Source organism: Artemia sp. Qi Xiang Cuo, chromosome 11 (assembly GCF_049724085.1).
Source record: "Artemia sp. Qi Xiang Cuo chromosome 11, ASM4972408v1, whole genome shotgun sequence".
Taxonomy (NCBI): domain Eukaryota; kingdom Metazoa; phylum Arthropoda; class Branchiopoda; order Anostraca; family Artemiidae; genus Artemia; species Artemia sp. Qi Xiang Cuo.
Window position 1 is genome coordinate 19,729,201 of NC_142804.1, and position 21,963 is coordinate 19,751,163.

General features: G+C 35.2%; 1 protein-coding gene across 2 annotated transcripts in view; it reads right to left on the reverse strand.

Annotated features, from left to right (window-relative positions):
* LOC148946740 (interferon-related developmental regulator 1-like) overlaps nucleotides 1-21,963 on the reverse strand; it is a 98,920-nt gene that overhangs the window by 14,233 nt on the left and 62,724 nt on the right. For both annotated transcript variants that reach the window (XM_089096357.1, XM_089096356.1), the window contains 3 exons: nucleotides 10,612-10,774; nucleotides 5,091-5,308; nucleotides 2,860-3,052 (listed from right to left, as the gene is read on the reverse strand). In XM_089096357.1, coding sequence (XP_088952483.1) covers nucleotides 2,860-3,052; nucleotides 5,091-5,308; nucleotides 10,612-10,774 — 574 coding nt within the window. The remainder of the gene's footprint in view (nucleotides 1-2,859; nucleotides 3,053-5,090; nucleotides 5,309-10,611; nucleotides 10,775-21,963) is intronic.

The following is a 21,963-nucleotide window of genomic DNA, read 5'->3' on the forward strand; positions in this document are numbered from 1 at the left end:
CCAGATTATTTGTTCTATAAATAATTCTCTGGATAAATGATTTCGCCATGATCTATTTAGATGCAGTAAGCTCTTTTCAATCCGAGGGTCAATTTTGTAGGGAGGGGGAGATGAGCAATTCCTATCTATATTATTATCAACTTCGTTTACTTATGTTTGACAACTTTATGAAAAAAAAGCCAACATTTATTCTTTCGTTAATTTTGGTTACACTTTATTTTGTATTTAGTATTTTGCATTTTGCATTTAGTATTTATTTAGAATTTTGGTTACAACATTTTTTAGTATTATGTTTAATTTGTGGGGTGTATGGCTGTAGGTGTTGAAATACAATATTAAAACTATTATTATCATCCAAACATAAACAACCGTAATAGTAATACAACGAAGTAGCATATTGTGAATGGCCACAAAGATCTTAAAATCACCACAGAAAACAAAATAACGCTATTTTAAGAGGTCTACATGTATCTTTTCTGTATAGACAGAATACAAGTTAGAAACAATGGCGTCGTGATGAATGAGGTAATGATGACAGTCTTCTCGTGGTGCCCCTTAGATTAGTAAACCGAAAAAGGGGGCTACTACATCAAAGTCCATTCAAGTCCAAGCCAGTGGCCGTCCTACCCGATTTTTCGGCCGAGAGGCACGGTATTTTGTGAAATATGGATTGACTGAAGCCCGTAATCGTGTGAGGGGGGGGTATACCCAGGACAAGCGCCCTCTGTGACGGGAAGAAAAGATACTTTAGGAAGCAAGTAGAGGCAAAGGAAAGATTCTTTTGCTGGTGCCGGTTCTGAGGATCATGTACAGCTTGTCACTGATGGCTGGCGGGTGGTGACTCTCCCTTTTCGAAGGACAAGTGCTGCCTGCCCAAGCCGATCAGAAGTTGGCAGATAGCGTACTCGGGATGGGGGAGACGCCTTGACACTACCAAGGAAAGCTCTTCTGTAGAGAGAAAAGACAGTTATACATGCCCTGTTTCAAAATACTTCACCCGAGTGGGCAATAATAAGCCATTGACTTTTTGTTTAATGTGAAGTAGAGGGGGGGGGGTGGAGGTAATGGGCATATACGGTCCAAGCTTTGACTCAGTTTTGTGAGTCTGTCTTTAATAATAACAATAATCATGATCAATGTGTACATAGCTATTTTGTACATTCTTTTAATGAAAAATGCAGTTTCTTAATTTAATTTTACTGATGTTTTGAGATAATATGCCTGTTTTTTAGGGAAGAGATTTGCTTTGGAGTAACAGTCGGAAACAAAACTTTTATCTGACATTTTGCTGATGACGTGACACTTCTGCGAGGTACAAAACAACAGGTCAAATAGTTCCTTGAAAAAGCAGACAATGAAGCAGAGCGAGTTGAATTGAATATCAACACTGGCAAGACACAATATATGGTAACATCAGGCTCCCTACTTGGACTGCTATGTAGAAAATGCAGAATAGAGTAGGTCCATGAATTTAAATATCTCGGAAACTGGAGGTTGTCACCAACTTTAGCGGACTTGGGTCATTTTGGAGGTTGAAAGGCCACCTCCTTCCCTTAATACTGCGTCTCCTCGAAAGCAATGTCACCTAAATTTGATTTTATACTAGCGAGTGCTGGAAATTCGACATAAGCACAGAGAAAAGATGGGCAGCATTCGAAAATATATGCTCGAGGACATATTTAAGTTCAAGTGGTGAAAGAGTAAGCAACTCAAAGATTCGTCTTAGAACTGACAAGTTCTACGTATTCCTGAAATGGCGAAGAAGAAAATACGGAGTTATCTTGGACACGTCCTTCGTAGGAGTCAAGGATCCTATACCAAGTGCAGGAATGGCAGCCATGTAAACATCAACAGATCAAGTTACTGAGATACACTCAAACGCATGCACAACATTGGCAGTTGGGATTGAACCTCGGTCCTATAATACCAATCCGCGATCACCCCCCAGTACTACCACAGGCCAAAATATTCACAAGATGCTGCCAAAATGATTGCTGCACTAGTTGATTTTCTTTGTTGGATAGTCAAATTGTGAAGCAGTTTGCACACTGTGTAGAAGAATGTATACTACTACCACTACTAATACTTCACCACATCAGCAAGCCGCCTGAAGCCAACACAGCTACGCAAGCACCTTCTCCATCCAAGTCTATTCAAAGCCTTCCTCTTTAAACCTTCCCAAGAAGTTCCAATTTCACCTAAATCTCTCCTTACGACATCCTCCCACCCAAACCGAGGACGACCTGCTTTCTGTTTAGCCCTAAACGGTTGGTCAAAAAGGATGATCTTCGGCAATCTGTCATCGTTCATTCGCAGAACGTACCCTAGCTATATCAACCCTTCTCTCATTATAGCCGTAGACAACAGGATTGAACCTCACGTTTCGTACAGAAGAATTTATAGCTTTTCTCTTATTTCGAAGACTTATTAAACGTAGCCAAGAAATTCTTCTTTTAAGAAAATGTTTAAGAAGTCTCTTTAAGAAGTTTAAGTTTAAGAGGTTTTTTTTTCTTGTTTTGTTAGTAAAATAAAAGAAAAGAAGAAGTTACAAGAAAGTAATCTAGTTTTCAAAGTATATTAAATTATCAAATGGTCCGGGCGAAAGGATTAAAGAATTGAGGAACAACGTAGAATCCACCACTCAAACAATTTCTTAAAGTTTCACTCTTCTCTTTCATTTATTATGAAGGCATTCAACTACATACGAACAAAAAAAAAGCAAAAAGAAAAACAAAGCGAATGCTGAAATTCTGATTAGCTTAAAGCACAATTTTAAGAAATTAATTGTGTTTAATTATTTTAAGAAATTCCATCTACCTACACAAGTATCTTCAGTTTGGGAGAAGAAAAAGAACTTACGCTTCTGCAGAATCATAGATTCTTTTGGATGGTAGTAATGTGTATAGAAGGCTCCACGACGCTAGTGCAGCTGAGTGTAACGCCGACAATTGAGGAGAATCAGAGGGAAGTTTCTGTTTAAATACATTCGACAAAGCCTTCATAATATCTTCTATTTCTTCTAGATTATGTGATGCTACGAAACACAAAACGCCTGTAATAGAACAAAAGTGGTGAATAATACGTTTATCGAACGTTGCTCTAAATTTCGTCGAAAATCTTTGAAATTTATGACAATCTAGTTGTCTCACAAGTTTAGATGACAAAAGTCTTTCATTAGATAAATTGATTTGCTACGTTCTCCAAAATGTTGAAATTTTAATGCTAAAGAGCTTAATCGACTCTTTATTCAAGGCTCCTTAAAAGGAAACTCCAAAACTTTAGAATCAACTTTATTTATTTTTTCCCTTTAGACCAGGGCACTTCGTATCAAATAAGAAGTCGTAGAAAATTCGAAAAGGGCTGATTCGATTGGAAATTAGAGTGACTAGTGCCCTTTTTAATAGCCAAAAGTCATTGGAAGGCAACTAACACCCCTTCTATGCCCACCATTTCCCTAAACACATCCAATTAAAATTTTGGGATAGACATTTTGTTCAACGTAGTTGAAAGCTCTGGAACGTAGTTCGTAGTTCAACGCTGGCAAAGACCTAATACAGTGACCGTCTTCAGCAGTAACAGTAAAATTATAAATCCATTTATTTAGACAGCGAGGAAACAGAGATTGAAAAACGGAAGGCTTTGCCACTTTCCTTGGAAATTTGTTTTACGTTTGGGCAAGATTAGAGAAGAAAATATACATCAAGAACTTTGAATGAACTTTGTCAATAAACTCTCTCTGAAAATAATCTAGTGAATAATCCCGTATTTCATTATTTTGTGAATGACCCGAAAAAATATTTATTTTGTTGTATATAAATATGCTAGTTTCAATTTTATTATTTTAGTGTTACTACTGAAGACAGTCACTGTATATGTGATCGAAATATCTCCACTTTGGTACCTGTTTTTTTTTCACTGTCTAAATAAATGGATTTATCCCCATTTGAAAGTTTATTTGTTCGTACTGAAAGAATGTTTTATCTCCGTTTTCGTTTTATGATCTAAGACAATTTATCATGCAAACACATACAACTGTGAAAATGATTAATTAGGTATTTCCTCGGTTGCTGGTTTTTCTGGTATTTCATTTCACTTCATTGCTTTTTACAATTTAATAATGTACTTAATTTTCTCGTATTCTTATTTGACCAGCCCATTTCTCGACCTCATATGATCTTCTTGACCTGATTGTCAATCATTTGACCTGATCTTCTTATCATTTGGTTTCACTTCATTAGTTTTTACTTTGGTTTTATTGCTTGTTGATTTTTTTTTAAATTTTTTTTCTCCTTGTCATTTGACCTGATCATTGCTTGATCTGATCTTCTTGTCATTTGATTTCACTTCATTGGTTTTTACAATTTAACAATTTACTTAATTTTCTCGTCTTGTTATTTGACCAGCTCATTTCTCGGCCTCATATGATCTTCTTGACCTGATTGTCATTTAACCTGATCTTCTCATCATTTGATTTCAGTTCATTAGTTTTTGCTTTGGTTTTATTACTTGTTGATTTTTTTTTAATAATTTTTTTTCTTCTTATCATTTGACCTGATTATTGCTTGACCTGATCTTCTTGTCATTTGATTTCGCTTCATTGGTTTTTACTCTGGCTTTATTGCTCGTTGATTTTTTTTATTTTGCAATTTATTTAATTTTTTCTTCTTGTAAAATGACCTGATAATTTCTTGACCAGACATGATCTTCTTAACCTGATTGTCATTTGACCTGATCTTCTTGTCATTCGATCATTACACGGTTTGACCTGATACTTATCAGGCAAATGAAAATATTGAAATAAATACGTGTCCTTAAGGTTTACAGGCCCCATCTAACTAAAAGGTACCATTATTATTGACTTTAGCTATTGACTTTATTCATTTAGCTATTTCCTCGCATCTAGCTTAACTATCATTACTCTACATTGGTAATAGCATGTAGGCAAAGGTGCACACAAATTACTAAATTCATGGCAATAGCACATCTAATGCAGGATTTCATGAAGAATGGAAGTAAATAATACTGATTCTATAGAACGCTAACCCAATAAAATAATTAACAAAAGTCAATAACTTATAAAAGGAATTTACTTAAAGTATAACAGCATTGTTCTCTAGCACCAATCCCAATACTAGTATCGTTTATAATTGTAAGAAACATGGATCTCATGTCTTTATATAACGTTTCCGTATCAAGAGTTGTGCCCATTTGAAAGCAGAGCAAAGAAGCCAGCTTTCCTCCTTCCTGCTGTTCAGCACATTTTCCTTTCTTCAGCGCTCGTTCAGCACAGTCTTGTAATGTCATGCGCCTGAAATATAAAATCTAAAATAAGAATTTAAATATAAGTTTTAGACTAAAGAGTTGTATATTTGAGTTACATTTGCAGTTGAGCTGCAACTGAGGTGAAGTTGAAGTTCAGTTGAGGTGAGCTGCAGTTGCACATTTGAGCAGTCTGTGTCTACAAAAAAAAAGTAACTGAGTAGCTTTTAGTACAGTATAGATCACGTAAGTATGTAAGGGCGAAGGAGGGGGTACTTCCAGATTTTTGTAGTTTTCCTATAATTTCATATAGTGTTTATGCTACCCAATTTCGGCATTGTGGTTCTCACACTTGCCCATTTTAGAACTCATTGGGCTAGATGGCATTATATTTGGCAGTTTTATGATGATAGAACTCTCACAAAAGTGAGCAATTAAAAAAAAAACAATATCATACTAGTGCACACAGACAAAACATTAAATGTACAGCTAGACCCCAGCGCCGCGCCGGCGCATGCATCGAACGCCGCTGACGAGACGCGCGGTCGACCGCCGCCAAAGTGTCTTAACGCCACCGGCGCTGTATTTTAATTAATTGAATTAATTGGAGCCAATTCTTTATTGCGTAAACCACGATATTGGAGCTTTTGTTTTCTTGTGTGGTTAAGGATTTCAATTTTCCTTCTTAGAAATGAAGTGCGGTTTTGAAATTAAGCAAACAAGTGCGAACACAAATAGTTTGCAAGAATTCCTTGTGCTTTTAGGGTAATTTTTTGTTCAGCACCAGTTTTTGTAGCGCATCCATTGAATAGACAATTGTCTTTTGAACAGACACCAGATTAAATTCCAGGTAGGAACTTGAGATTTAAGGACCTCTCTATTTCAAGACACCTTGGCATAGCAAAGAATCAATATTTCGGAAGTCCTTGCCATGAGTCGAGGACAATTAATGTGTTTCCTTATTAGTCATAAAACCTCTGGAGGTGTAATATATAGGATCAGACTAGGAGGTGTCTAATTACAGGAGGGGGACCTATTTCAGACATCGACAGAAATGAATGGGAAGGAAACTACAAATGTAGGTCTCCTTAATCACCATCTCAATAGTTATATCTATTATACCAACTGGGAAATTAACTTTTCTCCACTTGTTCTGTCTAAATTTTCTCAATAAGTATTTCATTAGTTTGGATATTTCAACCATACACAATAGTAAGCATTTTAAATCCACAGACAGTTAATAGTAAAGGCCTAATTGAAATTGCAAATTTTCAGCTTGAGTCTAATCTTGTAAAATAGATTACTGCCCAATTTTGGACAAAGGATCTTAAAACTGAAGTATCTCAATCATGGACAGATTAATCATTGACATGTGCTGTGAAAAAGAGTAATCATATTTAAATAGGCCTGGATATAAGATTATAGTCAGCCAATCACAAGATTCCCAACTATCTGCATCAGGTTCAAGATTAAGAACTTAATGTCCTTGTTTAGGGAAGATACATTTAAGTCAAAAAATGTGTCCAAGATCTCACACTGGCCAAGTACTGGGAGTTTTTACCCTAAATCCTCTTTCACGTAGTAGATATGATCTGGCTGGTCCAGCCACTTTCACAGATTACCTCTCAAACCACTCATAGTCGTCACACCGACCTCTGCAGTAGGTTCTACCTTCTGCTTAATGGCCCTCATAGATGACTTATACCAAATCAAACCTAAGTTCATATTCCTTTTCACTATCTTACGCAAGAGAACCGTTTGAGCTGTCATCGACAGTCACTATCTGACCCTTTTCAGTTTCATTTTCACCCTCAGGGCTGTATTCTCACCAAATTGCTTCACAGCCTGCTTCTTTGTTTGGCTTGTTTTTGTTGCTTCATTTTTTCTCTTCCACCTCTTCTTTTCCTTCTTTGTAGCAAAAGCAGTGAGCACTTTTGTTCTGCCCTCCTTTCTTCCTTCAGGTGCTTTTTTTTCTTGGTGGTGCTGGGTGGTCTTGTGGTTGTACTTGTTCAGGTGTCATTATCCTATTTCATAATGGCTACAAAACTACAGGGCTTACTGAAAGCATTGGGTGAGAGGATGACAGTGCAGGTAGGGATGGGGCTGGAGTTAGAACCTCTGATGAGCTTGACAATTTGCCACCAGCTTCATGGGCTAACAAAATGTTTGGTTGGTCTGTAGTTAAAAGCTCAGATCTTCATTATCAAACTAATCTGGATTTAAAAGAGATATACCTTCCAAATACCTTCTGGATGTTTGATGGTATGAAAGCTAAGGGTAAAGATTTTCCTACCAACCCAGCTGTGATGTAAATGGTGACGCTGAAAAAAATACTACAAATTTTGATAATTAATTCTGTTAGAAACACATAGCTATTAGATATTTCATCTATTATGCAAGGGTTCTGAAATTGCCAGAGACATTTCGTTTCTACCAGATTTCTGCTTCTCTGGATGAATAATGAAGATGACGAGCGTCCAGCCACCGACTCACGAAGTTTCTAACTCGTCAGAATAGGTCCAAATCTGTTCTGAATTAAAGTTGGGATTTGAAAAAGACTGATCAAAACATAAATGTTTATCGCTGACATCTCACCGGCGGCAACAAGAAAAAAATTTCGGTGGCGCGACGCCGGGGTCTAGGTACAGCAACTAAAAAAGTGTTATGTTAAGCAAAATAAATAGTAGATAGGGGAGAGGATGGAGAGATTGAAAAATGGGTCTCAGGCTCATTGAATGCAAGGACCTAATTTTTGCACAATAAAACAGTTTGTATACATCCAGTGATATTTTTAAAAAGACGTATAACTGGGATTGGGAAAAATCCCCTGTCTTGACAAACTCTTGATAGCACAAGATTCTTGAATAAACATGTATACCGTAGTCTTAAGGCGAGTTTATGTTCACGTGAAGTAAGATTTCATGCTTAGACGCGGGTCAAGCCAGGCATCTGAGTTTAAGCTGTTCCTGGTAATAGGTAGCTTATTTTGATAATAAGTAGCCTTTGATCTACCTGAGCTCTCTGTTGGCTCTATTTGAATATTTATTGTTTATCTCAATCTTGAATTAAATAGAAATCCTGAGTTTGAAAAAAAATCCTGTTCACATACACAAGATAGAGACTGACTGAAAAAAGTTACAGTAAAGCATTCAGTTTAAGGGCATACAACTGTTAGTACGATTTCAAATTATGCAACGAAGAAAAATCCTTACTACAAATATGATTCCGGTAGATTGAGCTGTTTAAAACGTTAAAAATCAAGATGTCTTTTTAACGTTTACCGGAATCAAATATGATTCCGGTAGATGTAGGATATGTAACATAACATTAACAAACAAAACATTATTTGGTACGAGATTCTCACTCCAAAATTCACTCCAAGATGTAATATCGAAGAATACGGGTAGCTTAAGAGTTTAAACTAGCACTAGTGACGACAAAAAAAGTTCCTAGCGCCATCTAGACTTTGGCGTTTCATGGCACTTGTTTTATCAAGCTTCGAAATTGAGCTTTTTTATAAACTGAGATCAGACACTTAATGCTACACGAATTTTTTCAATTACAATAACCACTTCAATTTTCCTCTATCATTATACTGAAAAATGTCAAGAAATGTCAAACGCTAGATGGCGTTGGTGATTGTTTGTTGTTGTTGGCACTTTAATCGACACTTCCACCTTTTTAAGTTATCCACACTCTTTGTTCTAAACCTTGTATGTTTTAGCTGAAAAATACGGCCTGGAAATTGGTCCAGAAAAGGTCAAGTTTTACAGCTTTTAAATGTAACTATTATTCACCAAGAAGTTCACGAGCAAGCCCACACACAATTTTTTACCTGGTAATTGGGGGGAGGAAAGAAAAAAACAAAATAAGTGAATTATTTAGAACACAAAATCATAACAATCTCGATATTTGAAGGAGGGCTTCTACCTCCCTACGAACATATTTTTCTGCAAGTCATTAATTGTACACTAGTAGATACTGATAGATTGGATCAAGGATTGATTCAATCTATCAATCTATCAGGAAATGCCACACAAATCTGAGAAAAACACTAATCTTGTTCTATAGGACGTCAGGTTTTTATTTTTCAGGTTTAAATTCAAAAGAATTTATTTCACGACACAATAGCTAGTGACAACGAAGACCATACTGCCTTTGCATCATAGGAAAAACAAGAAGTTATGTGGATTGATGAACTTTCTGATGACGATGATTAAAATAAAATCTAATCAAATGTTCGGCTATATCAGCGACATGCAACGCATAAACTAAAACAAAGAAACCAACAAAGAATCTAACTCACTCAAAAAACTTCGATACAATGAAGACGAACTAACAAAGTGAAAATACCACTAGACAAAGCCTTAGCTTCATCACCTCATAGAAGTTCAGCTAAGATAGGTAAAAAAATATATTCAACTAAATTTTATTAAAATTTTAGCCAATTTCTTACTAAAATGTTGGTAGCTAGCCTTTATGTTTTTGGATACACTTTCACTTCGATTGGTTGCTGAATTTATTTTATGTTGCATTGAATCAGTTTTCATTAGACTTGTTTACACGTTGTTAAGTGCGTACTCGCCCTAATCTCTGCTTGAAGATACATTATCATTTAAGATTTTTTTTTTTTAATTTCAACGGTTTCACGGACAATTTGTTTAGTTCCCCTAGTAATTGGCTATTCGAAAAGTTTCCTCAAAAGGTGTGGAATGACAGAAATTTTAAAAATATGACTGCTCACAGTGAAATGAAAAAATATGTGAAATGAAATGAAAAAATGAAAGGTGTGGAATGACTGAAATTTCAAAAATGTGACTGCTCACAGTGAAATAAAAGAATATGGAACGAAAACTAACATTTATTTCAGAATTTAAGACAGTAATGCCTACCGTTTGCTGCTATAGACACTTTCCTAACTTTTGATAGGTTTCATTGATGAGCTCGCAGACTACAGATGCGCTTTTGAAACGCCCATTCACAATGAGGTTTTACTAATAACAAAATTCAGCTAGCACTAATTTGATAAGTTCAGACCTTTCACAGAATTTTCTGATTGGCTAAAAAAATTCCAGAAAAATTCAGATTGGCCCGAGTTAGCGTCAGCTAAATCTTGGTACTTTTAAAATCTCGTGTTGAATCGGCCTTAAGTTTTCCAAAACAGATCAACACACTTTTGTGGAATTTTTATGAAAAAAGGATGAGACTTTGGTTTAGAAAATGGGCTATTTTTGGTTTCCGAGAGTAAAATCCCCGTTAATACTTCAACCACAACCATTAGATTCATAAGAAGATGTAAACACAATGTAATTTGTTTTTCAGCTATTTTTCTATTTAAATTGAGAAACTGACCTGTCGAAGACAAAATAAGGCAGATACTTCAAAGATAGAAAGTTGCACAATGTCCTCAGGGCAGAAACTCGACCCTGTTGGGATTTCTGAGTAGTAAGATCGATAGCATCTTTCAACTTTTCTTCAATCTGATCAATTTCTGTCTGTTCTTCTGCTTCAAGTCCTGGAAAGAAACAGAATTAACACACTTACCCACGACTGACAGTTTAACGGAGCATTATTTGCAGGAAGGGTTCAGTGCTTCCGAAAACATTTTTTCTCTGATATAGTTTTTGCAAACTTTAGATTTTTTAACAAAAAAAAACTTCTTAAGGGAATCAAATGCCCCTTGAAAAAGTTTAAACGTTCTATTCAGCATAAAAAATATTCCTGAAGACTTTCAGAAGGGGGGGGGTGCTCGGACCTGGCCCTTATACAAAAATATAATGGTTATATAACAAAAGTAATCGTTTAATATATAAAATAGGAGCCTCTGTGTGTTCTCATTTTATGTTCATCTGTAACTTCAGGTGGAAATCAAATTGAAGATTTATATTCTCATTCAGATGGAACAAGGGATTTATGGAATGCAGGAAAATTGCGCACATTAACTTAGAGAAACGTCTTTTCGAAGACAAATATTGACAATTTTAACGACCTCAGAAAAAAATATGTCAAATTTTAGATTAAGTATCAAAACAAGCAAGTCACGTAGAGTATCATTTAATGACACTTTTATGTCGGACAAATAATAACAAGAATAATTATTATCAAATCAGGCAATTGATGAGCAATGACACATTTAAAAAAAAGCTAAGTGTTTTGAAAAATCAGCGTGGGAATCTTAGGCTGAAGCACATTCAATTTTCTCACAAGCACCGGGTCCGAATCGTGTTTTTAACGGGTTCGACAAAAATCGTTTTCAGATTCTCTGTGTTTAACCTAGCCAAACTTTACAGCGTTTTCATTTAACAAGTTCCAATCGTGTTGGACATAGGGTTTTCAAAACTGCAACATGCCAGAATAGCATGGTTGAATAAGAGTTCTGAGAAGACTCAAACCCATGTTGAACATGGCACTCAAAATAATCATCTGTACAACCCGTGTCAAACTCCGCTTTGGGTGTGGGTGGCCTGAAAACGGGGTTATGATCACAAAAGTATCAGTCCCGTTTCCAGTCATTGGGCTTGAAGCGGGTTCGACAAAATCGTTTTCAAGTTCTGTGTGTTCAATCTTGCGAAACTTTGAAGCATTTTTGTCCTCTGGTTCCAAGCGTGTTGCACATGGGTTTTTCAAAATAAGAACACGCCAGAATAGCATGGTTGAATACTGGTTCTAAAAAACCCAATGAAAAGTATTCAAAACAACAATCTGCGTAGCCCGTGCCCAACACCGTGTTGGATGTGAGGTGGATTAAAACAGGACACCGGTGTAGAGCTATTATCTACTTACAAGGCTATAGTATGTCGTTGAAAATATATTTTTTACGTTAACATTTAGCAAGGCCGTATCAGTGGGGGAGGGGATTGCCCCTGCCCGCTCCTCCAGTGTTTGTCCGACTCGTAAAAACGCAACAAAAATGAATATAAAAAAATGATACGTTTTTTAAAGTTCTTTTTTAGGGCAGAGAGTACTTGTCTATTATATGTCTATTATACACACACTCGATAAGTGAAGTTTGGTGACAATAAAATAGGATGTAATAGAATTCTTTATTAGCAAAATTGTCAAGGTCATTTATGATTTATTAAATTGGAAGCTAAGGCATCGGCTGACCGTCTCAAAGACAAAGAAAATTTAATTTTAACGCGATTCTTGAGGACATTTATGCGTTCTGGGAGCATATTTGTAGTTTTCACAATTTTGCTAATAAACTATTCTATTTTCATCATATTTTTTTCATTAGGTTAAATAGGTTTGGTTGAAATATGTTTGTTTAGGTTATGTATTTAATATATGTTATGCTCCCCCCCCCTAATGTCCAAATATATAGCCCAAATTTGTTTCAAAACAATTATATTTTCATCATAACTTTGTTTTATTTTATTAGCATTCACCAAACTTCACTTCTCGTGTGTTTTTTTTATAAAAGACAAGTACCCTAGCCTCTCTCCCATGCCACCTTTTCCCCCAAAGACATCGGATCAAAATTTTGAGATAGCCATTTGAATCGATGTTCAATGGCATAGTTAAAAAAACAATAAAAATGCCTTTGGGGATTGCATGAACTCCCATAGTCCCTGGGAAAAGGGCTGTAAGTTACGCTTGCATTTGTATGTATTTTTCAATATCCGGGGGGGGGCAAATTTGTAGTTTTTTCACTTTTTTCAATAAAAATACCAAATGGCAATTTTTATCTAAATCTAGGAGGGTACTGCTCCCCCTTGTCCACCCCCAATTTAACGCCACTGGTCGATAGTTAATATATTTTCAGCTAGAGCCCTTTTTATGTAGATGCTTCACTAGAGCCCCTTTCCATCCTAAGGGACACGAACCAGGATTCAAAGATAACCCATATTTCTAATGATTTAGAATAATAATGTTTTTTTATTATAATATACTTTAGACGATGAAAAGGTTGAATAATCCGCATTACTAAGCAAAATAGACGTTTTTGATTTCTTTTAGCAAGGCCGTAACCATGGAAGGAGGGGAGTAGAGGGTCTGAGCCCCCCCCCCCCCAAAAAAAGTCCGACTCATGAAAACGTAAAAAAATGCATAAAAACAATTTTTTGATGTGTTTTTAAAGATTTTTTTTGGTACCACCCACCCCCACCCCCACCCCAAACAGTTTTTCAACATTTCAGAAGAGATTGAGGCTAGTCTCATTCTGTTCAAACATTAATTTGTTGATGTTTAGCCCCAATTTATTTTGCTGAGAGTGAATTACCAGATAATTTTGTAGCGCCCTTCAAGCTTCTAACGTGGAGACAGAGTTTGCAAAGGAGTATTTGGGGCAGATCAAGCCACGCACATTTTCCCTTGACGTTTCCTTGCAATATTTTCACTAAGCAAAATGAAGATATTCAGATTATGAAAATTGATCCAACCACAACATTCTTGCTTAAATTCAGAAGTGGGGGAGAGATTCTCTAAATGAAAAATTCCGTCTGAATTTGGAAAATTTCAGAAGGAGAACCTTACCTTTAGGCCCCACCAAGGGCGGATCCAGGATTTTTTTTGGGGGGGGGGGAGGTTTACTAATTTTTTATTCAGTTTTCAACTAATTTTACTGATTTTTACCTAGGTTTTACTAATTTTCGACTCGGTCAAAAATTTCGGGGGGGGGGGAGGGGTTCCAACCCGGTCCCCCCCCCCCCCTGGGTACGGCCTTGGGCCCCACCCTGGGTCGTTCATTAGAATGTTGGTATACCTTCTTTATAAAGCACAACGAGCATTTTTCTATTTATCCTGCTATAGCTGAAACTAAACTATCAACCCTATCAAGAAAAATTTTACTTGATGCCGCGGAGTAAAAACAAGGTCAAGTCATAACTTATTAATGAGGGTAATTATAGCGTCAATATGAAAATAAAGTAATTTCAGTAATGATCATAGGTGATCAAACTAGGTAGACTTTATAGAGTATACTAATATAAACCATAATCATGCAAAAATTATATGGGACAAGGAAAAAAATTAAAATGAGGTTTTCGAACCAAATACAAAAATGAAAACCTGTGGTCCCAGAAGGGAATTAAAGATTCAGACGTGTTAAATTGTGCATATTGTGATTTAATTTTACACAAATCGTTCAGAACCTTTTAAGGGCTAATCGAATACAAAAATCAAAAATAAATAGTTCCAACAATATGGCCAAGGTTGAGAAGGGGACTGGTTTGAACAGCCCAACCAGAATCAAAATGAAACATCGTATAAGATTCCACAAAATTGTTGTTTGAAAAAAAAAAGAAGTTTGTTCAAATGCAAATGGAGACCGAGACTAAACTTAAAACAAGCAAAAATTGTCAGGAACGGAACGGCAGGGTGCCCCGCTTTACTAAAAACAATGTATTATCAACATTCTCATCAAGAAAATTAAGATACTTTCAATTTGTTTTAATAAATTTAATGACTTTCAATTTTGGTAAACTGCCAGGGGCGGATCTAGAGCAAAATCTTGGGAGGAGGTCAATGTGACAAAGGTGCCAATAATTAACCAAACTGACAAATTTAATCTAAAAAAGAAGGAAAAACAGGATAAGAGGGCGCCAGAAGAAATGGGGAGGGGGTCCTCGCGGCCCCCCTGGATCCGCCAGAGTAAGTATCCCCTCCCGCTATAGGTAATACTTGCCAGTATTAAGTTTCAACATCGCTCTCTATTCTTCCGAGAGCCATTTCGCTCAGAATAAGCCAAAAGATTCCTCCAAACCGCCCTCTATTTTAAAATAATTTTTTGATTTCTAATTCAAGTTGGTTTTCCATTTTTTCGTGTAAATGGTATTGAATGAGGGATCCTCTTAGCATTTAACAATAATTTTCCATTTTTACTTTAGTGGCAATAGATAATAATTCCATCAAGTTATTATTTTTTTGTGATTATGTCAGGAAATAATAAGGAATTAAATACAGAAAGAATCTTTTGTCCTAAGTTACAAATTAACGCTCGGCATTTAATTTAATTAATTTTGCAGACATTTTAAGCACAACCTTAGTTGTGGAGGAATAAAAATTATCCACATTGAATTTTGAAATCAAATCTTTGCAAAAGAGAAAAATTAGTAGGCCAGCGCGTAATGGACAACAGTGAGATAGTGAACAGTTCCAATACAGATAATTAAAATGATACAAAGGTCCTGAGGTGCCCAGGAGTACCACAATTCACGAAACTGAAGGGAGGGTAATGATTTATTTCATTAAAAAAAAAACAAAGATTCAAATAAAAGGTATTTTTCAAAATCGGGGGGAAAGGGCAAATTTGTTGTTTGTCTCATGAAAATGCCAACAAAAAGAATCATAATTGGGGGGGGGGAATTGATTTAGTTTGAAAACTAAATGTTGCCTTAAGTCAAAATAAACTGTGTTAATGCTAATTCCCAATAAGGCATCTCAGCAGTATCCCAAGAACGACTGAGGGTATTATGTTCAGACTTCCGGGGCTACATCTGCTCTTAAAATTCAACCAAGTCAAAATAGCGTTAAGTGTATCCAAGCTATGAAAGAAGGTACACAGATTTTTTTTTGCGAATGGTATCAAGTTTTCTATTTCAGGTCAACTATAGGAGGTATGAAACTAAATTAAACACTACTATTTATGTCCTTTTTTAATAGGGTGTATGTCGTTAAAAGTTGCTGAAAATTTTTCTCCAGCATACAAACAGCAGGCCAAACTATAAAGTCTTAACAAAAACCAAAAGATTTAAAGTATTATTTTCTTTTTCCCTGAAAAAACTATGTCAATATAAAATGGACAGAAATTAATTAAAAAAACTTTTTCCATAAAATAAATTTTTAAATGAAAAGTAAAGAACTCCGTTAAACAAAAAATGAGCAAAAATAAAATCAAATAATCTACTAAGCGTGAAACGAACAGAAATTAAAATAAATAACCGATTCAAACTTAAAACGAGCAGAAATTAACATGTGTAGGGCTCAAAACCCCTATGCCTTCTCAAGGCCAGAACATAATTTGCACGTTATTGAAAAAACATAAATGTTTTTACTTTTATAACTTTAATAAATCATATAATATTAACATTTTGATTACTAAATATCATTATATGTATATTAAACTAACTATGCACATTCATTATATGTACATTAAACTAACAATGCACATCTCAGGAAGAAAAAAAAATAATAATCATAGGCAGCGCAATAGCGCTGCCTAAGTAAAGAACGACGTTGGCACAACGTATTATTTTTTTCCTTTAGACCAGGGCACTTCGTATCGAAGGAGTTGTCGTAGAAACTTCGAAAAGGGCTCATTCGATCGGAAATTGGAATGGCTAGTGCCCTTTTTAATAGTCGAAAGTTATTGGAAGGCAACTAACACTCCTTCTACGCCCACACATTTCCCCAAACACTTCCAATCAAAATTTTGAGGTAGCCATTTTAATCAACGTAATTGATTTCCAGATAGAAATTATCTTTTTCTGGAGGACAAACTCGAACGAGCAGAAATTAATCTGAGTAGGGTTCTAAACCCTATGATTTCTAAGAGCCAGAATATAATTTGTACTTTACTTAAAAAAAGTATTTTAAATGTTTTCACTTTTAAAACTTTAAAGAATCAAAAATTAATTAAGATTTTAAGGAATAAATATCAGCATATGTATATTAAACTGACAATGCACATTTTTCAGTAAATTCATTTGAATTTTTTTCAGTAAAATACAAATTATATTCTGGCTTTTAGAAATCATAGGGTTTAGAACCCTATTCAGATTAATTTCTGCTCGTTTTGAGTTTGACTTATTTTAATTTCGGTTTGTTTTGGGTTTCATTTATTCATTAATGCTGATTTGTGGTAGTTGTATGCTTGGTAGATTAATTGATTCTATTTTGTTCATTTTTGGTTTAATGGAGTTCTTAACTTTTTTTTTAAAAACTTATTTGGTGCAAAATGTTTTTTGATTAATTTCTGTTCGTTTTATATTCACATAGTCTTTTTTCAGTGAGAAAGAGTGAGCCTCTTCTGAAGTTAAACAACCATCCATGGGCGCCCATAAGCTGAATTCCAGGGGGGGGGGCAAACCTCGTCTAATTGGCAGCGCTATTGCGCTGCCTATGCTTACAACTCACTGTTCAGATGAATTTGAATAATAGTATTCGTTTACAAATCAATACTCATTTGGAATTTTCATCACAGGACAGTTTCTTTGAAAACTTTTTTTTGGTTAAAAGAGGTCATGAACGCCCTCGGAAAATTGCCCAAGAAGGGGTGAAAGAGGGCAAGTTCTACCAGGATTTTTGTTTTTAGCTAGATAAATGGGAATGTTTCTTGTTTTTACTATTCATATAAGTTTGTTTGATGTCTTTCGAAAAAAACGGGGGATGAACGGCGTATATATAAAGAATTGAGGTAGTGCTCTAGTAACCGGGCAACACACGGGATATGGTATAGCGAACATGATAACAGGAACTAGTGAAGCAGGTTCTTTCAAAGGAGAATTCCTATGCCGAGCATTGCAAACTAGGGTTTCTCACTCCGTTTACAATATTAAAACTTTGGTTTTTGGGGTTGAAGGGGCAAAGTTGTTTGGGGTTGAAGATTAGGTTAATATATACTATGCTATGCTTTACCCCTATCCCCCTAATGTGCAAATATGTAGCCGAAATTTGTTTCTAAACTATTATTAATCTAAAAAAAAAATAGTTTTCCCGAGGGAAGTAAAGACCGAAGTTGAAACTTAAAAAGGACAAAAATTATTATTTCACAGCCTGTTACCGATTATTTCTCCCTATACAACAGTGAATTTCAAGCTATGATACAAATTCTAAAGTTAGTCTTTAGTCCTAATACTATCAAGATGGCTTTACTTCGAACTTGTGTACAAACTAATCATGACATGTCCTTTTCAGAACCAAAACGAGAGCCAGTCATTGAACTGAGCCATTGTGAAGAGGTGATACCAACATTAAACGTAAAAAAAAGAAGCAAAATCCTAAAATGGATTGTTGCTTTATCATAAAATGGATTGATCCTAAAGGGGATTTATAACATTTTTATTCTGTAAGAAGTGTCCTTGATTGGTTTGCTTTTACTGTACGAAAACTCCTATATGATTTTGTTTTCAGTGTAGCGCTAGTTTTGTACAATCCTAAAAGCATAGGGAAACATAATTAGTTTGTTTATTTGTACTAGTTTTATTGATATATACTAAATAGGCTGTGAAGTAATAATTTTTGTCCGTTTTAAGTTTGAACTTCGCTCTTTACCTTCCTCGGGAAAACTTTTTTTTTAAATTAGAAAGACAAATGAAAATAGTTCTGTAGGAGAATTCAGGTAATTCCTCCCAAAATGTTTGAAATGGAAATAAACTTAGTTTCTAATACCATTTATCGTACATACACAAGAAATGATCTTTTTTGAAATTTCGATTCACTTCTAAGTAATGAGTGGCTTACAGTGATGCCAAACGTGGTACAATTGTACCAATTTGGTACATTTCACCTCTACTGGTACAATTTAGTACAATCCCATAAAATATGGTACATTTTACAAAATTATGGTACAATTCAATATTTTTGTACCCTATGTCAGTATTCTTTGATCTACAAATATTTTATTTCACCCTGATCTGTTCCGCATAGTCAAGATAAGGGATAGACAAGCAGTCACCTATTTTCCTTTTTTCGTAAACTGACACTTCACTTCCGGTGTCCAAAGGTCGACAAAAACATCTTTCTGTGTATCAACATCAATTCTTACCAATTGAAAATGAGGCTATAATGACACTTGGATTCGTGATGGTTGGGAATCTAGCGGAATAAAAACAAAAGCCAACCCCAGGTGAATCTCTTCAGTTTGAAAATTTTTATTCATGAAAAAGGAACCTGCTTGGTTAATGCTAATGAAATAAAATAGGATGAATGTATAATAGTTTAGAGACAAATTTGGGCTATATATTTGCACATTAGGGGGGGGGGTGTTGGGCAAAGCATAGCATATATAAAATACGTAACCTAACATCGGCACCTTCCCCCCCCCCCCCTCCCGAACCCCAAAAGCAACACTTTAAATATCTCATACGCAATTAAAACACGCCATACATTGTATTTCTCTACAGCGGCGTCTTGAATCATCCCGTAAAAATGGGTTTTTCGTCTCTTCTACAGTTGGACATATATCAAAGAGAAGGTATAACGAAGGAGTAACTATATAGTGATATATGACATAATATATTGTGCAATGAAACCAGTCACAAAAAAATCGCAAGACGGGTTAAATGCAAGAAACCACTATAGGGGAAGACAATGCAAAGCGTGGTTTTCATTGCGTTTATGAGATTTAACCTGTTTTTTTTTGGGGTTTTGGGGGGGGGAGTTACTTAGCGTAGGTTAGGTTACATATTTAATATAAGCTATGCTTTACCCCCCCCCCCCCCCTAATGTGCAAATATATAGTCCAAATTTGTTTATAGACTATTATATATTCATCCTATTTTATTTTATTAGCATTAATCAAACTTGACTTCTTTAGCAGTATATAGTCACCATCTAATGCATAAGTACCGTATATATATATATATATATATATATATATATATATATATATATATATATATATATATATATATATATATATATATATATATATATATATATATATATATATATATATATATATATATATATATATATATATATTGTAAAGTATTTGGAACATAGATTCGAGAAGGCTTTTCCGGGTGTCTCATTTCTCAGAGATTTGGCCATTTATGTGTCAACGCAACGAGAGTGGTCCAGGGGGAGGGCTCTCGGTACTAAGACTAGTCGTGGGAAAGGGCTCGTTCCCAGGCATGGTCGAACAACCAATAGCTGGAACTTCCGGTCCAGGAAAGCTATACTCTTGGTACACTTCTAAAGGCAGTCCATCTTTTGCCTTCGTCGTAGTTAGTTGTTCTTGTGCTACCTTATTTTCTCTGTGTGTATTCTCACATTATTAAATAAAGACCATGTACCAACGTTTATCGTGTATCTTTGGAATTACGTAAACCGTTACATATGCCAATATAAAAAGGCCATACAAATAAAGAACTAAACAGAGGTTTACAATACATATATATATATATATATATATATATATATATATATATATATATATATATATATATATATATATATATATATATATATATATATATATATATATATATATATACATGTATATATATTTTTAATATAAGCCTAAAATTGGGGCTATTGAGAAGAAAACGTGTTGAAATGATTCATTTTACTTGTTTAAAACTTAAAACAAACAGAAATTATTACGTATATAAAGGGGGTTGCCCCCTCCTCAATACCTTGCTCTTTACGCTTAAGTTTTTTAGTGCTCTTAAAAAGCGTCTTAGCTTATTGTTCTAAATAAACGGTCCTTATCTTTCGGGAGTCATTCTTAAGGAATTAGGACAAAATTCAAACTTTAGTGTAAAGAGCGAGGTGTTGAGGAGGGGGTAACCCCCTTTATATACCTAATAATTTTTGTCTTTTTTAAGTTTTGATGTTGCTCCTTACTTTCAGTTGAAAAGACTTTTTTTTTGTTTCTGATCGTTATTAAATAAGCCAGGAATTCTGGCCCCACCTCCACAGAGAAACCCCTCCCCACGGAAATATCCTCTAGACAATTCGATCCCGGTGAAAATTTACCCCGGACTATTACTCTTAACCATTCTGAGCGTAAAATTGAGACGGAAAAGAGAAAGCAAGACATATAAAAATAACTTTGTATAAGAATTCTGGCAAATTCCCCCAGTGTATAATTTCCCCTGACAATTCCCCTCCCTGGAAAATTTCTTCCCCATGGAAAACCTCCCAGCAGAAAATGTGTCCCCCCACCCAATAATGTATGGATACATCTCAATAACAAACACTATTCCCAAACAATGGCCAAATTTATAGCCTGAAGACCTATCCCCTGGGGCTGTGGGGGGGCATGTTATACACGAACGCAATTTTATTCGGTCTTTTAACTATGATGAAAAAAATACCTATCCATAAATTTTGATCGGCCAATTTTTGGAAAAAGGTGCGTGGGAGGGACCTAGCTTCCATTTAATTTACGTTCACTTAAAAAGCGCACTATAACTTGTAATTTTTATTAGAATGAGCCCTGTTTCGATATTCTAGGATCACTGGGTCGATACGATCGCCCCTGGGAAAAAAAATAATAAACACGCATCTGTGATCTTTCTTCTGGCAAAAAAAAAACAAAATTCCACATCTTCGCAGATAGAAGCTTGAATCCTCTACAACAGAGTTCTCTGATACGCTGAACCTGACGGTGTGATTTTTATTAAGTTTGACTTTTAGGGGGGGTTTCCCCCTTTTTTCAAAAATCAGGAAAATTTTCTCCGTCTCGTAACTTTTGATAGGTAAAACTAAACTTAATGAAATTTATATATTTAAAATCAGCATAAAAAGGTAATTCTTTTGATATGTATATATTGGTATAAAAATCCCGTTTTTTAGAGATTCGGTTGCTTTTGAGCCGATTCGCTCCTTAATTACAGTTCGTTACCAAAAACTGTTTGATAATGTAATTAAAAAACAATTTTATCTCATGACCAGCGAAGTTCTTCTTTGGTACTTGTATTTGTGAAATTTCTGTATTTTGAAGACCAGCATTGATGGCAAAAAGACAGTGTGAGGGTTTTATTGAAGCCTGTTGGCTAAATCGTAAAAAAAAACTCATGTTTAAAAAACAGAGAA